At 36.0% G+C, this 14,575-nt stretch overlaps 1 protein-coding gene across 2 annotated transcripts in view; it reads right to left on the bottom strand.

Annotated features, from left to right (window-relative positions):
• Positions 1-900: 900 nt before the first annotated feature.
• dennd2b (DENN domain containing 2B) overlaps positions 901-14,575 on the bottom strand; it is a 50,593-nt gene continuing 36,918 nt past the window's right edge. For both annotated transcript variants that reach the window (XM_058781112.1, XM_058781111.1), the window contains exons 13-20: positions 14,219-14,359; positions 13,251-13,399; positions 4,478-4,655; positions 3,532-3,573; positions 3,251-3,362; positions 2,743-2,985; positions 2,286-2,372; positions 901-1,394 (exon numbers count right to left, since the gene is read on the bottom strand). In XM_058781112.1, the coding sequence (XP_058637095.1) occupies positions 1,360-1,394; positions 2,286-2,372; positions 2,743-2,985; positions 3,251-3,362; positions 3,532-3,573; positions 4,478-4,655; positions 13,251-13,399; positions 14,219-14,359 (987 nt within the window). In that variant the 3' untranslated portion in view covers positions 901-1,359. The remainder of the gene's footprint in view (positions 1,395-2,285; positions 2,373-2,742; positions 2,986-3,250; positions 3,363-3,531; positions 3,574-4,477; positions 4,656-13,250; positions 13,400-14,218; positions 14,360-14,575) is intronic.

Genomic DNA, 14,575 nt, shown 5'->3' with positions numbered 1-14,575 from the left:
CATGAATCACATTATTGTTATGGTTAGTTAAAAATTATATCAGTTTATACAGAGAGTATATTATTGTTAGGGTTATATAAAGATGTTTATATCAGTTTTTATGTGTTTAAAATCTCAAAAGCCCAAATCCCATGAAATTGGAAAAGCCAAAAGTGTTTTATCAGGCTTTTTTTATACAAAAATATGTATAGCAGTGTTAAAAAATATTATTTATTAGTAGGCCTATTTGTATTATTTAGTATTTGGTATGCAATTATTATATGCACTCTATGGTATTTACTTCAGCAGCTTTTGTAATACCTACAATTTCCTTCACAGCTTCTAACAGGTTCTGTCAAAAAGAAATCACTCTGGGTTTCCATTTGACTGCTGGCTTTACTGAACTGTCATATTTTTCATGGTAGTGCTACGAGACACCTTTGTTGTGGCACTTATGGAGAAAGATGTCAGTTCTGCACTTGCTCTCAGTGGCTTTGACAGAATTGTTTGAGACTGTTCTTGCTGAGAAAGCGTTTAAAATAAACTGCAATACCTGCCAATGGGGAGTGGACTGTGAAAATGTAGATTGCATTAAAATATTTATTAATGCAAAATACTTGATATAGAAATGTAGTTTTTTAGAAATGTATTGGATGTTTGTGAAGAAAAAAACTTCAAACTTGTTCTCCAGACACTGGCTATGGATTGAAATACACATATGACCAATTCAGGAGTTGTATATTTGTTTCTTTAATATAGCAAAATGTGTCAAGCTTCAAAACATTCCCAGTGTATTATTCATTACTGCTATTTTAAACACTGAAAGGCCAGACTAAAAGGATAGTCACAGCAAGCTAGGGTCTGCTTCTATGGTGCTAAACGTTTTGGGACAAAGCAGTTCATTAATGCACAATGAGAAAGTAACAGAAAAACTTTATTGATTGTTTTTTATTAAACATTGTAAATAAGGTAATTATACTCTTCATGTGTTAATAAATGTACAAAATACAGTTCATAGAGAAATTCTAGCGTTAAATACTACAGAGCCACTGTACATCCACCTGTCAAGTTTCCATTCATACATCTCATCCAGCTCAACACAGTTATCTCTAAGGGTGGAGGTTATACTGCAATATAACCATTCATACTCTCAGTACCATCCTATTATTTCTCTAGTTTCATATACAAAGTACCAGGAAAGGTAACAACAGAGCTACATGTGAGATTAACAGCACAGCTTTCATAAATATGTACAAAAATATGAACGCCAGAGTCAACACAACAAGCACATCTTAACATACGTGACTTAGCCATGTTAGGTCTTCAGATGTAGCATTTGTAGAAAATGTCCACAGTTTTTGGTTTCACGATAAAGTGTTTCTAGTTCTTTTTATGAAGGAACTTCATTTTATTTCCTGAAAAAAAAAGATGAAATTTTGATGCATCAAGTTAGTATGCAGTGTCTGATATGCCTTTTTTAAAATTATTATAAACAAACGTCGTTTACCGGACAAAGGTTTGGAACATTTAAGATTTTTCAATGTTTCTGTAATAAGTCCCTTACACTCACCAAGGCTGCATTTATTTGACCGAAAACACAGTAAAGACAGCCATATTGTGCAATATTATCAAATTCTAAAAGAACTGTTTTTAATATTTTAATATACTTTAAAATGTAAATTATTCCAGTGATGCCAAAATTGAATTTTCAGTGACCATTACTTCAGTCTTAAGTGTCACATGAAAGCAGAAATAGAAAGATGGAATAAAAAGTTCAAAAAGAACATTTATTTGAAATAAAAATATTTTGTAAAATTATAAATGTCTTTACTGTCACTTTTTGATTGATTTTGTGTGCCCTTGCTGAATAAAAGTATTACTTTTTTTAATTAAATTAAATCTTATTTACCCCAGACTTTTGAATGGTTGTATATCAAAGTTTGCCACAAAAATATTAAGCACAACTGTTTTCAATATTAATAATAACAAGAACTGTTTCTTAAGCACCAAATCAGCATATTGAATGATTTCTGAAGGCTTGAGTGATGCTGAAATCACTGAAATGGATGCTGAAAATTCAGCTTTACCAATACAGGAATAAATGACACAATAAAATATATAAAAATAGAAACCAGTACTTTTAAATTGCAACTATAATTCACAATATTACTGTTTTGACAATATTTTTAATCAAATAAATCCAGCATTGGTGAGCATAAGAGACTTCAAAAGCAATACAAATTTTTAATAATTCCAAAACTTTGACAGGTAGCGCATGTGTCGCATAACTGCTGCACTATACTCACCTAAACCCTTCAGAAATTTGTTGACTCCACTCTGCTCTGTGTCTGGTAACTCCTCCAGATACTGTTCCACCCTCTGCTCAAACAGACCTGTTTAAGAAAATAATAAATTAAATAAACAAATAAAAAAGAATGAAAATATATTAAATCACTTAATAACAATAGCTCATAGATTAATATTAATATTGCCCATTATATATATATATATATATATATATATATATATAAATAAAAACTTTAAGCTTCTGTCAAAAGCATTGTTTTTGGTCACCAGAAGGTGGCAGTAAAGATATGACTTTCAACATAAAAGTTGCCTCCACCCCATCTCAGAAAGACCCACACAAGTAGTGTATCATTATGCTGGGGGTGGCTTTCAAATTACACTTATATGAGCCTGAAGCTAATAGGACACCATGTTTTTTGGGAAGCCATTTTCTTTAATTGACCAAGCATGGTTTACCTTTGGCCCTACACTTCCTCATCTCCCTATCCTGGATGAATCCAGCAAACATCTGTGACTCCATGAAGACCCCCAGGAATCGCCGGATGCTCTTAGAAGCCACCGACTTGCGGAAGGCTTCGCGCTGGAAGATGCGCTCCCCTCTTTCGCCCTGGGTAAGAAACAGCGAATAGTGGCCAACGGTCTCCAGGAAAAAGCGGATGAAGGCCTCTGACACCACACTGTTCAAAGAGGTGGTGCACTCTGTGAAATATCAGAATCGTTTATTAGTAAATATGCTAGAGCAACTAAACCAGCCATTTATATTTTATCAAGCATAAACAAAAAATGTGAAACTCAGATTAGATTTGGATAATTTTCATGGTGGATAAACAACAAAGGCTTTGAATAGGAAATGAAATACAGTGAAGCCAGATGTTGTGCTTTACAGTCAGAGCATGTTTCATGGTGCACAGATAGTGAGTCCATTGTAAACAGATGGGCAAGGCCACAACATCAGGTTTTTCACCTTCATCTGATTCGCTGTCCGAGTCTTGATTGATGATGTCGTTCCTCTGTTCGAGAGACTGCTCCAGAGCCGCTTGCAGTTTGCGTGGTAATAGAGAGGCCTCGTCATCCATCTGTATACAGGAAGATTATGAAGATTAACTGTGCAACAATGTTCAGTGATTCATAACATGACATAGCCGGCTTGTTTGTATTACGCTTGTTCTCAGATCTCAATGACAACATGCAATTAGCTGAGCTAGAGCCATGGGAGAGTTTGTCAAACTTTGTGGGCAGACGAACCTGTCTGATGAAGCGGTCCGTTCCAAGATCAACCATTAAAGCCTGAAACGTAAAGAAAAACAGATCTCAAACTTTATGTAGCATCATTCTGTTTAATCACACACACTCTATTCAGTTGTTTCGGGAGGTTCGTCACAGCATTTCCAGAAGTTGATCCACAACAGATGGAGCCTGACATCCATTTAAAAACGCAGTGTTAACAATGACAAGCAGCACAATTTGGTGTGCTTCCAGATGTCTTCACCGCAAAGGGTCACCCCTTATGGCCATTACAAGTGCACTTGTGTCCAAAAAGTACTTAAGACGACTTCTGCCAAACGCACTAAATGCCAAAAACTCAGTAGGGACCAAACTTCAGCCCTGTGGCCAAGCTGGCAGTGTCCTATGGGCAGCTGGGAACAACAACACTCTCCCGGTTGGGAAAGTTTAGAGGGGAGAAAGGCAACATCCTGGCTAGGAATGCTGAGCTCGGCTTATGAAGCTGACGCCACATTCAAGGCTCATACACAAAAATTGGCCCACGTTCTGGGCATGTTATTATACTTAGTATGTTTCTCACTCATTCCAACAACTTTCTGAATCTGGGAAAATGACTTTAGCCCCAAATTCATCTACATAAGGGTTCAATGTTCAGCAGATTATTGGAGTAAGAGCAAAACCGAGCTGTTAAGGAGAGCTGCCAATGTGACTATATTCACAGGAATTCAAAGTCACGATCAGGGAAACATCTTGCAGAATAATAGCCACCAAGAGCTAGGAAAAATGCCTGAATCTTCGAAATAAAAAGTTAGTCTTTATGGTTATGAATTTATGTTTTTCTCTTCCCTGGATCTAATGACTGTTTATCAGTCAAACCAGTTTAATTTAGGCGGGTACAAAGCCAAGCACATGTTGTACACACTTGACAAAGTATCATATTACAACAAACAAGACGGGTGACAAGTACCTCCTCCACTGGCAGCTCCTTGATCTTTGGCAGTGAGCTGGACAGTATACCGACTAGGAAGGGCGTGGGACAGCAGACGATGTCCACCATGGAGGTGGGCAGCACAGGGATGAAGGTGTGCTGCCAGGAGAACGGGTAGAGCAAAGCCACCACCGCATGAACACAGCTGGAAAGAGTACTGTAGGGGAAGAGAAAGGCACACAGTCAATCTCACATGCTTTTTTAGCAAATCTTGTTCTGGAAAAAGTATATTGAGCCCAGATCTTCCAGTTTATTTTGGCTTTAGCAAGGGGACAATGGAATCTGAGATTACGAGAGCAACACAAGGAAATAGCCAGTGGCTGTGCTATTCAAATGATCATCTCTAATATTATTTCCATTGTGACAGTGGCATTCAAGATAGCAGCTACATAAAACTCTCTGGAGATAATGATAGCTTGGAGTGGTAAAACACATCATAAAAGGTCATAAAAATCACCGATATGATCATTTTCACAAATGGTGTATTATATCCTGTGCATTAACATTATATACTACATATTCTGCCATCTAATCTTTTAAAAGGTTAGTTTCCTATCAAATGGTCTACTTAACATAATTTTTCCACTACACTACTGTTTAAACGTTTAAGTTTTTATACAATTTTTAGAAATAGGGATGCACCGAATGTTCGGCAACTGAAATTGTTCGGCCGAAAATAGCAAAAAAATCTCTTTCGGTGTTCGGCCGAATAAGCGAAAAGACCGAATAAATTGAACCGAACAATGACGTGACGCGATCAAATAGAGGCGCGCACTAATGCAGCAAACACGTCTGCAGTGTGAAAGTATATAAAACTGTCAGAGAAAGACGCAAAAATCATTCCACGCACGAAGCACCGACAGTTAGATGCTTAGCGCTGCATCTCATGTCTCCGATGAGAAGAGGAAGAGGTGGTTGATGCTGGTTACTATGATGATTGAAATCGCGAAATAGCCTCAACTGATTAGTAAATAAACTGCAGAATATTATGTTTTCTAATACACGCAGGGATTGCATGTATTCAAAAAGCGCTGCACGAGCTTGCGGCGCCAGGGTTCAAAGTCCAAAGCGCGAGGAACATCTGCGTTAAAACACTGTAGCCTACTTTTGTCTTTTGCTCAGTAACAGTTTTTCTTTAAAGACACATGACAATGTGATAAGTGCTACACACATCTTCCCAAATTCGTAATGAGAATCATTTAAATATCTGCATGCTGTTGTCAACAAAAAGAAGCACCAAGATCTTCCTGCGGGTTTCTGCCAAAATAAAGTCTAAGAAAAAGCAACAACTCCATCAACATTCATAAATGTTAGTATTGTAATTTTACTGTTGTTCTGTAAAGTAAAATAAAAATAATAATAATTACCCTACAACAGCTCTATACATTTATTATAACATTCACAATAGTGTTCAAATTGGGATCTGTAGTATGTTTTAAAAGAATTCTCTTCTGCTCAGCAAGGCTGCATTTATTTGTACCGTAAAAAAATACATACCTGATTCAAGAAGGGGGTCTCAAAAATGGCCCAAAAATATTATTTTAGTAACTTATTAATTTTTAGTTAAATTTTGCTTTGTTGGTATAATGTCTGATAGAATGTTAAAAAATGTTCAGTGTTAAGTAAATATTTAAAAAAAAAAATTATTTTATTATTTTGTATTTTTTTTGAAAAGCAGGACAAAACAGTAAAAAGCACATTTTGGCTATTTAATTTATGCAGTGGTGACAAAAAAAAAAAAAAAGGAAAAACAGGCCTAGGGAAAAAAATGCGAAAAACCGTGTTCGGTGTTCGGTGTTCGGTATTCGGTATTCGGCCTTCGGCCCAGTGTTTCATTTTGTTCGGCTTCGGCTTCGGCCAAGAATTTTCATTTCGGTGCATCCCTATTTAGAAATAAATACTTCTATTCACTGCAGATGCATTGAAATGACAGTTACACAAAGTTAGAAATACATTTAAAGTAAATGCAGTTGGTATAAAAGTTTTATTCATTTAAAAAAAAAAAAAACATGATTTCCACAAAAATATTAAGCAACGTTGATAATAAATGTTTCTGAAGCACCAAATTAGCATATCAGAATGATTTCTGAAGGATCATGTGACACTGAAGACTGCAGTAATGGCTGCTCAGTCAAAATTAAGCTTTGCCATCACAGTTCCATTTTTAAATATATTCAAATAGAAAAGGTTATTTTATTTTATAATTATTTTACAAAATTACTATTAACAATATTACTGTTTTTACTGTATTACTGTTTACTTTTGAACTAGTGTACATGAATTTGCCTTTTTAGGGTGAAGGAAATGACATGATGTGTTGCTACATCTTTATGCACTCAAACACCACACCTTTCACTATGTAGCAAAGGGGAGAAACATGCTGAAGTGTCCAACATTAGCACAGAAAATAATTAGACTTATACCTCAATTTATACTATCAATGCATCTAAAACAGAACTCTACTGTTTTATGAAGAAACAGAGGGGAGAATATACAAATTTTCATTACATAACAGCTGTCAAAACTTTACCAGTAAATCACTAGTCACGTTCCAAAAAAAGAGTAAAATGTTCCCATAAGACAATGATTAAGTCAGTCTGGTTTTCTGCAGCTTGTACTCAAATGGTTCCCATTGTATATGGAACAGGCTGCACGTAAGTCTTCGTATCTTCAGAGTGATATGGTAAAGATGATATCGTGATGGGCTACCACACTGTAACCACACACGCTCTCATTCATACAACACGTTTGCAGATCACACTCCTCAGAGCCTTAACTTACTCTGTGACAGTGTGAAGTGCAAAGTCACAAATAGCACAGTGGCCTTCTCACGGTCCTCAGCTTGTTGATAATGGCTGACCCTCCTTTCTCTCATTCTCATCTCTTTCTGTCACATCCACCACATGGGCCCACATATACAGAGGCCAGGAAAATAAACTATCGGAAACACACTGACTCCAGCCATGAATTAGAAAGGATCAGGACTGAACCCAGAGATAAAATTTGGTATGCTGACAGTAAACTAAACATGAATTGTAGCTCCAATACTGCTCATCTGTGTTATTAGGCGCAAAACAAATGCCCGTTTACGCCACAGAATGAAAGAAATCAAAAAGCAACTTTTTGTCTCAAGAATTTTTTCTTGCAATTATGAGTTCTGAAGTTCTAAGTTTATATCTCATGGTTCTGTTTATATATTGCAATTCCGAGTTCAAATATTGCAATTCTGGCTTTTTTCTCACAAATGAGCTTTGATATATAAACTCAGAATTGCAAGTGGGGGAAAGTTAAATAGTTGCAATTACCTTTTTTATATTTTACTCTGGATGTGAACTAAGAATTCTGAGGGAAATAAACTTGTGAGATGGAAACTCAGAATTCAGAGAAATAAAGTCAGAATTGTGAGATAAAAACTGAGATGTAATCTCAGAATGCTCACAATTCTGACGTTTTCTTCAGAATTCTTAATTCACAATTCTAACTTTTTTCTTCAGAATTACAAGAAACAAAGTCCAAATTGTGAGATAAAAAGTTGCAATTACTGTTTTTATTATTTTATCCTGTGGCAGAAACGGGCTTCATTTAATGCCCCCTTTTAATATACATTAAAAAAATACTAATTTCAATTATTTTTATCAAAATATATAAGCTCCAGGTCTGAAAAAAATTGCATGTCCACAAATTAGCACAAACAATTAGTAGTTAGCATTTTTAATCAAAATCAAAATATTAAATTTCACGGCCTGTGCGTAAAGCACTCTAGGTGGTGTCTGAAGGTCTGTGTGTGTGTGTGTGTGAGATTCTGCATCCTGCATTTTGGCATGTTCACACTGGGAACAGAGAGGCAGATTTTAAAAACCTAGCCACAGGCAAGACAGGCAGATTCTGATAGCTGATACCTGGAATGTCAGCATAACTGAGGCCTCAGAGGCAAGTACTCATGGGAAAAGATGAAGACAGAACTTTAGACCAGTCCAAACACTGCTCTATGCTGCCCGAATCCTCCAACACAGATAGAGGGTTGAGTTGAAAACTGCTGCTAGCTACTGTAATTGACTCCTGTCTGGGCTGTCATACAGAGCTGGTATGCACACAAACACACAGTCATATCAAACATGCTCAACCAAATAAATATCATTTACACAGCATATTTTTTATCTCACCAGAACAAAAAGATATAACAGCTATTATATTGTGTATTTTATCATAAGGCCTATTATAAGTTCATTTGAGAACTTAAACTAATCAGCAAGCATGAACCTTCCTCAAAGATTTAAAAAAGAAATCTATATAAAGGATTTACACTTCTTCCACTAGTTACTGTTAACTAAATCTAAAATAAAAATTAGTGCTGCCAAACGAATTAGTCGTGATTAATCACATCCAAAATGAACGTTTTTGTTTACATATGTGTGTGTACTTTGTATATTTATTATGTATATATAAATACACACACAAACAGGTATATATACATTTAAGAAAAATGTTATGTTTATATAATAAATACATTTATATACAATATAAATTATATGAATATAAATCTATACATATAAATATTTTCAAAATATATACTATATGTGTGTGTTTTATATATACATAAATATACACAGCACACACATATATTATGTAAACAAAAACTTATTTTGGATGCAATTAATCATTTGACAGCACTAATAAAAAATAATTATCAGATGAAAAACTAAAGTTGATATTGCTAAAGTACTAAAATAACTTAACTAAAAATAAATTACATCTAAACAGAAATGTTAAAGAAGTAAATCAAAAGCACAACAAAATTCATATGAAGTTAAAATGAAAACTGAAATTCAATTCATTTAAACTATAAAAGCATCTAACACTAGCATTCTCTATTCTTTTTCTATTCTATCTACTTGTTTTCTTTTTATTTATTATAAAAAATGAACCTCTAACACTAGCATTCTCTATTCTTTTGACTTGTTTTATTGTTATTTAAAAAAAAAATCTTGCTACATGTACTGCATTAGGTTAACTGAGACTTGTCACAGCACTTACATATTATTGCTCTTTTGTTGGTTTTGATTCCATTGTCCTCATTTGTTAAGTCGCTTTGAATAAAAGCGTCTGCTAAATGACTAAATGTAAATGTAAAAATATTATTAAAATAAGACACTGATCAACAGCTGCTGGAATTTGGTGTTTGTTACGTGTGCTACCCTTAAAAAGAATAATTTGCAACAGAAGCAGCTTAAGGGTGAAAATTCAAGATCTTAATCAGAGAAAAAAAATACATGTGCTTTCATTTAACCACCCAAACTGAATTGGATAGATACTCAACAATCTTTCAAAAATAATGGGAATGTTGGATGGCTGGCTGGGTTTTGGAAAAAGAGCTTAAAGAGTAATTTTATATATTTAATGAGAGCTTCTGCATGTTTAACCAGTGGTGACAGTATGCAGTATGTGGATGTAAGAACAATAACACAAAGTTTATGCAAAAGCTGATGTAAAGTTTATGTTCCTACCATTATGCAATATACTGAAACATATTCCTGTGATAATAAAAGAACAGAAAGAGAAAAAAAGAAGAAAAAAAAACCCTGTAGAGTCGAGCTCTTCAATCTTCATGTTTTTTTGGCTTGTTTAACTAGCCACACAAAAGTCTCTGGCCAACTTGGCAATACTATATTACATTTGCCTAAAGGCTTTCCGTCTCCTTTTCTTTTCTTTTCATCTCGTCTGAGACACAAAACATTTTACCACCTGCCTCTCTGTGCTCTGATTCAACAACAGTCACTTACTACAGGAAGAGGTTTATAGCTACACAAAAATATGCACACACAATGTACTCAAGAAAAGGAAGCAATTTAGAAATGACAAAACCAGGCGACGCATTGGAGAGTTTAACTCCTTCCTGTTATTTATTCTATAACTACACAAAATGCATATCATAATAAAGAAATTTTAGTAGCAGCGATTTCAATTAAATTAATGTATTATTGCATATATTTTAACATAATATTGGGTAATATATTTACTTCATTAACAATCAAAGCTGCTCGAGCCCCCACAGGAAGGAACTCGCTCGGCAGCCTGATTAAATATCAGTGTCTAGTTTGGAAAAAAGAGCTCCCTAGACAATCACATAGTTAATGGAAAAGTTTGTGATTCGAGAACAATTACATTCTGTGCCACAAGAAACAAGATGGCTTAAGCTTCAGAAAGTGTGGAAAGGGTTAAAACAAACACGCATGAAATCCCAAGGAAAGCATTGCCTAACATGGAGTGAGTTTTCTTTCTGCCAGATCCTGAGCAGCAGATATACGTTATAGGCTACAGAAGCATACATCACACACACTGTTGGCAGACATTTTTTGGAATTGGATTGCAGTGGCCTTTCCCAAGAGAGCCGCAGCAATGTCCTTGATGTGGGAGAAAGGAGACTTTTCTACCTTAGTCTAGCACTGCCCATAATCCACCTAAGGTTGCTGGGCAACACAGCTAGGCCTGGACCAAATCCCATCAATCCACCTATCCTGTTTTGAACAGAGCCAAGCCCATGGAATGTCAATACTTGGCTTAACGGCATATTATGTTGTAACCAGAGCTCTATCTATTATGATAATGGGTGTGATTCAAAGCCATTCACAAAGAGTGGGTTTTGAAAAGCGTACTTTGAGCGACAACATAGAACTACTACTTTTGTACTTTTGTTTATGGTTCAAAGAAAAAACATGGTTTGCTATTCTGAGTCAAATGTTCTCAAGTTTGTGAACTAAACCATTGGTGTACCATGAGGGATGAAGCAGGGGGCAAAGGAAAGGTTTCAACACAAGATAGGTCAATAACACTAAGTATGTTCACATGAGTTAACAATCGAGCTAGCACATAACAGAGAGACCGTGTTATCTGATTAATGCAGTGGTTCTCAACCTTTTTGACTCAAAGGCCTACTATTTAAGGCAAGATATTTCCCCCAGTATTTCTGCTTATTTTTTTTATAAACAGAAACTGTTGAACAAACAGAAACAATAACTGAAGGGTATAAATAGGAAAACATATTTATTGATTTGATATATTTTTAGCATTCTATTGATGTTAGATTGTAATAATAATTATAACAATAATATAATATGAATTGTATTCATAATAATACATTAATTTTAAATTATATTTTGTAAAACATTCATTAAAAATGTCTAAATAGTGATTGGGGGGTTACATGAATCTATTTCTGAAGACACTGACTGTCTTCAGAAAAGATGGCATTTTGTTTTTATTTTACCTCAACATAATGCCTATTAGTGTTTGTAAGTGCTATATTGCTGCAGTTTTATAAGCGCCATCTACTGAAAGAGAGTGAATTTACATTTTCATTCAGCCCATCTGTTGCTTTGTGTTTTATGTAGCATAATTTTCAGAAAGTTCAAGACCATCCTGTTTTTGCTTTAAATCCATATAATAGAGCAAAATGCATAGCAATCGGTATCAGCCAAATTGCTTGAGTGCATCCATAATTTTTAGTTTGACTTTAGTTATCAGAAACCAAACTGGTATGACTTCAGTCAGACTAAAGTGTTGACGTGACTTTTTAAAAAGAAAAATGATTTTTTTAGTCTGACTGAAATCCAACTTTCAAAGTGCATCATGTAAATTTGTAACATTAAGTAACATCTGTCACCCTGTTACAATATGGCCACTGATTAGAGGAGAGAAACACGCGCAGTCACTCACACAGGAAGTGCATTCCTTCCTTCACAGCATCTGCCCACCCCACATACCCCGCTGCTGTTTGTTTAAACTGCCTGATGATTTGTGGAGATTAAGCTTTCACAAATAACCTACTCCCTAATGACCCCCTATGCCCGGCCACAAGCTTCCGTGACCAAGCACGAAGGCTCGGAGGGGGGTGCCGAAACCTCCAGGGAGCATAACGTCCCTAACAGAACCAAAGCCCCGTCTCTGCCCTGACCCACTTCTGCATTTAGATCAGTGGGGACTCCTGGGAGTTCAGCCCAGTGTTAGAGGGTGGGGTCAAAATGAATTTAGATGAATTTAGCAGTGGCCTGCATGGAGCAGCCGTTGGGTCACCCTTTAACCAAAACCGCAGCAGAAAGCTGCTATTTAACAGATGCACTGTTTGGACACTGACATACAAAACTGAACTGGGCCCGAAAACAGCTATTTTCTGCCCAGATAAGCCAAGATATATTGGCTGGAGCATTCGGACCAATACTATGATTGGTATTCCATTCAGAATCCCTACGATCACTGACAAATACGGAATGATGTTTTTCTAAACTTTGTCCTCTTACACTGTGATGATCAGTTTCTGACTTGAGAATCTGGAAAAGAAATAGATCTGAAAAACAAAGCCTACGACAACCAACAGGAGGAGAAGAAGCATGACCCAAAAAGATAAAAATCTTTCATTTGTAGCAGATGTTATTTTACGGGCTCTGAATGAGTAGATGGAAAACTGGAAGTGACATTGCACATCAGTGAAGAAAGGGGTTATTGAGAACATCTGCTGTTAGGCCACACTCAGACTGCTGTTGTCACAGTGGTCAGCTTGCCTTAGAAACCCAGCTCTGTTTGGGAGGACTGCTTGACCATGTTTGGTCTGAAAAAGCAAGAACTTTCTCATGGGAATGAAGAGTGTGTTACATGAGATGATATGCTGCCTACATTTGACGGTTAATATTCATCGGCTCAAAGGCTGCAGACGCATGATAACTCAGACACTTGAGCTAACACACAAGCTAACACTCACCTCAGCTTGTCAGCCACAAAGATGACTCTTCGTTCCAGCAACAGAGAGGCAAAAACACGTACCACCTGTCGGACACTCAGGCAGTTGAACAGACTTTCAAAGTCCACATGCTCTAGCCTGGAGTCCATGGGCCTTCGTAACTCAATAACCTGAGGAAAATAAAACACTGTGTGCATTACTGCAAGGTTGTTAAGATGGAAATTGAAAATACGTATTACTACTGGGCAATATTTACACCCCCATGCATGCAGTGTAAAAAAAGTCATTTCAGAGGCAGAGAAAGTTATTAAATTTTGCTTAGAATAATATACACTGACGAATCATGCAAAACAGGACCAGAGACATTTATTAAGGAAGAATGTTTGGTCATATATATGCCCTCATTTTCCAGCAAAAGTGTAGAAAATGTAAATAGAAAATGTAAATGACTCATTTTGTGTTGAGTCCAGTGAAAATGTTGAGGGGGAAGTGAAAATGTAATCTATTCGCCTGACCAGGCAAGCAGAAAAAATATCCTCACTGTTGAATTGGGTCCATTTTAATATTATGTAGTCTTTAAAGGGATAGTTCACCCAAAAATGGAAATTTTGTCATCATTTACTCACCCTCATGTCGTTCCAAACCCGTATAAATTTCTTCCTTATGTTGAACATAAAAGAAGATATTTTAAAGAACGCTGGTAATCAAGCTACAGAAGTCAATGGGGACCAACAACTGTTTGGTTCTTCAAAATTCTTCAAAATATCTTCTTTTGTGTTCAACATAAGACAGAAACATATTCAAGTTTGGAATGACATGAAGGTGAGTAAATAATAAAATTTTAACTTTTGGGTGAACTATTCCTTTAAGGTTTCAGATCTCATATCTATAGACCATATTACATTTGTTTCAATGAGTGATGAATAAACTTATTTTTAATCTACAGCAGATTACACAGCAGTCTGATTTATATGAGGAAAGGATCTAACCTCATTTCCTGCTCCAGGCAGGAAGGTTTTGACTTTTATGGTTTTGCCCGGTGCTGGGAAAGGAGATTCCATCACACTCCTCATGAAAGGATACACCAGAGCAGCCGAAATCCCTCTCCTCCTCTCCACTTCATCAAGGATCTGTAATAAATGAATGCTGAATTAGTTGACGGAGAAAAACACAGTGTTAACAGGCATTCACATGTAGAGTAGATTGTGGCACTGCTACTGGCTTTATGCACTGCAGAACAGCGATCCGTTTCATATGGTCTGTTTCTTTTTTCCTTTCAGAGATGAGTGTGGAAGTCTCTGGAATTCTAACCTGTCACTAACAAGTCATGGTTTTCATCGGCTACA

The sequence above is a fragment of the Onychostoma macrolepis genome, chromosome 07, assembly GCF_012432095.1.
Source record: "Onychostoma macrolepis isolate SWU-2019 chromosome 07, ASM1243209v1, whole genome shotgun sequence".
NCBI lineage: Eukaryota > Metazoa > Chordata > Actinopteri > Cypriniformes > Cyprinidae > Onychostoma > Onychostoma macrolepis.
The sequence above is the reverse complement of the archived record's forward strand: the minus strand, read 5'-3'. Positions and strand labels throughout refer to the sequence as shown.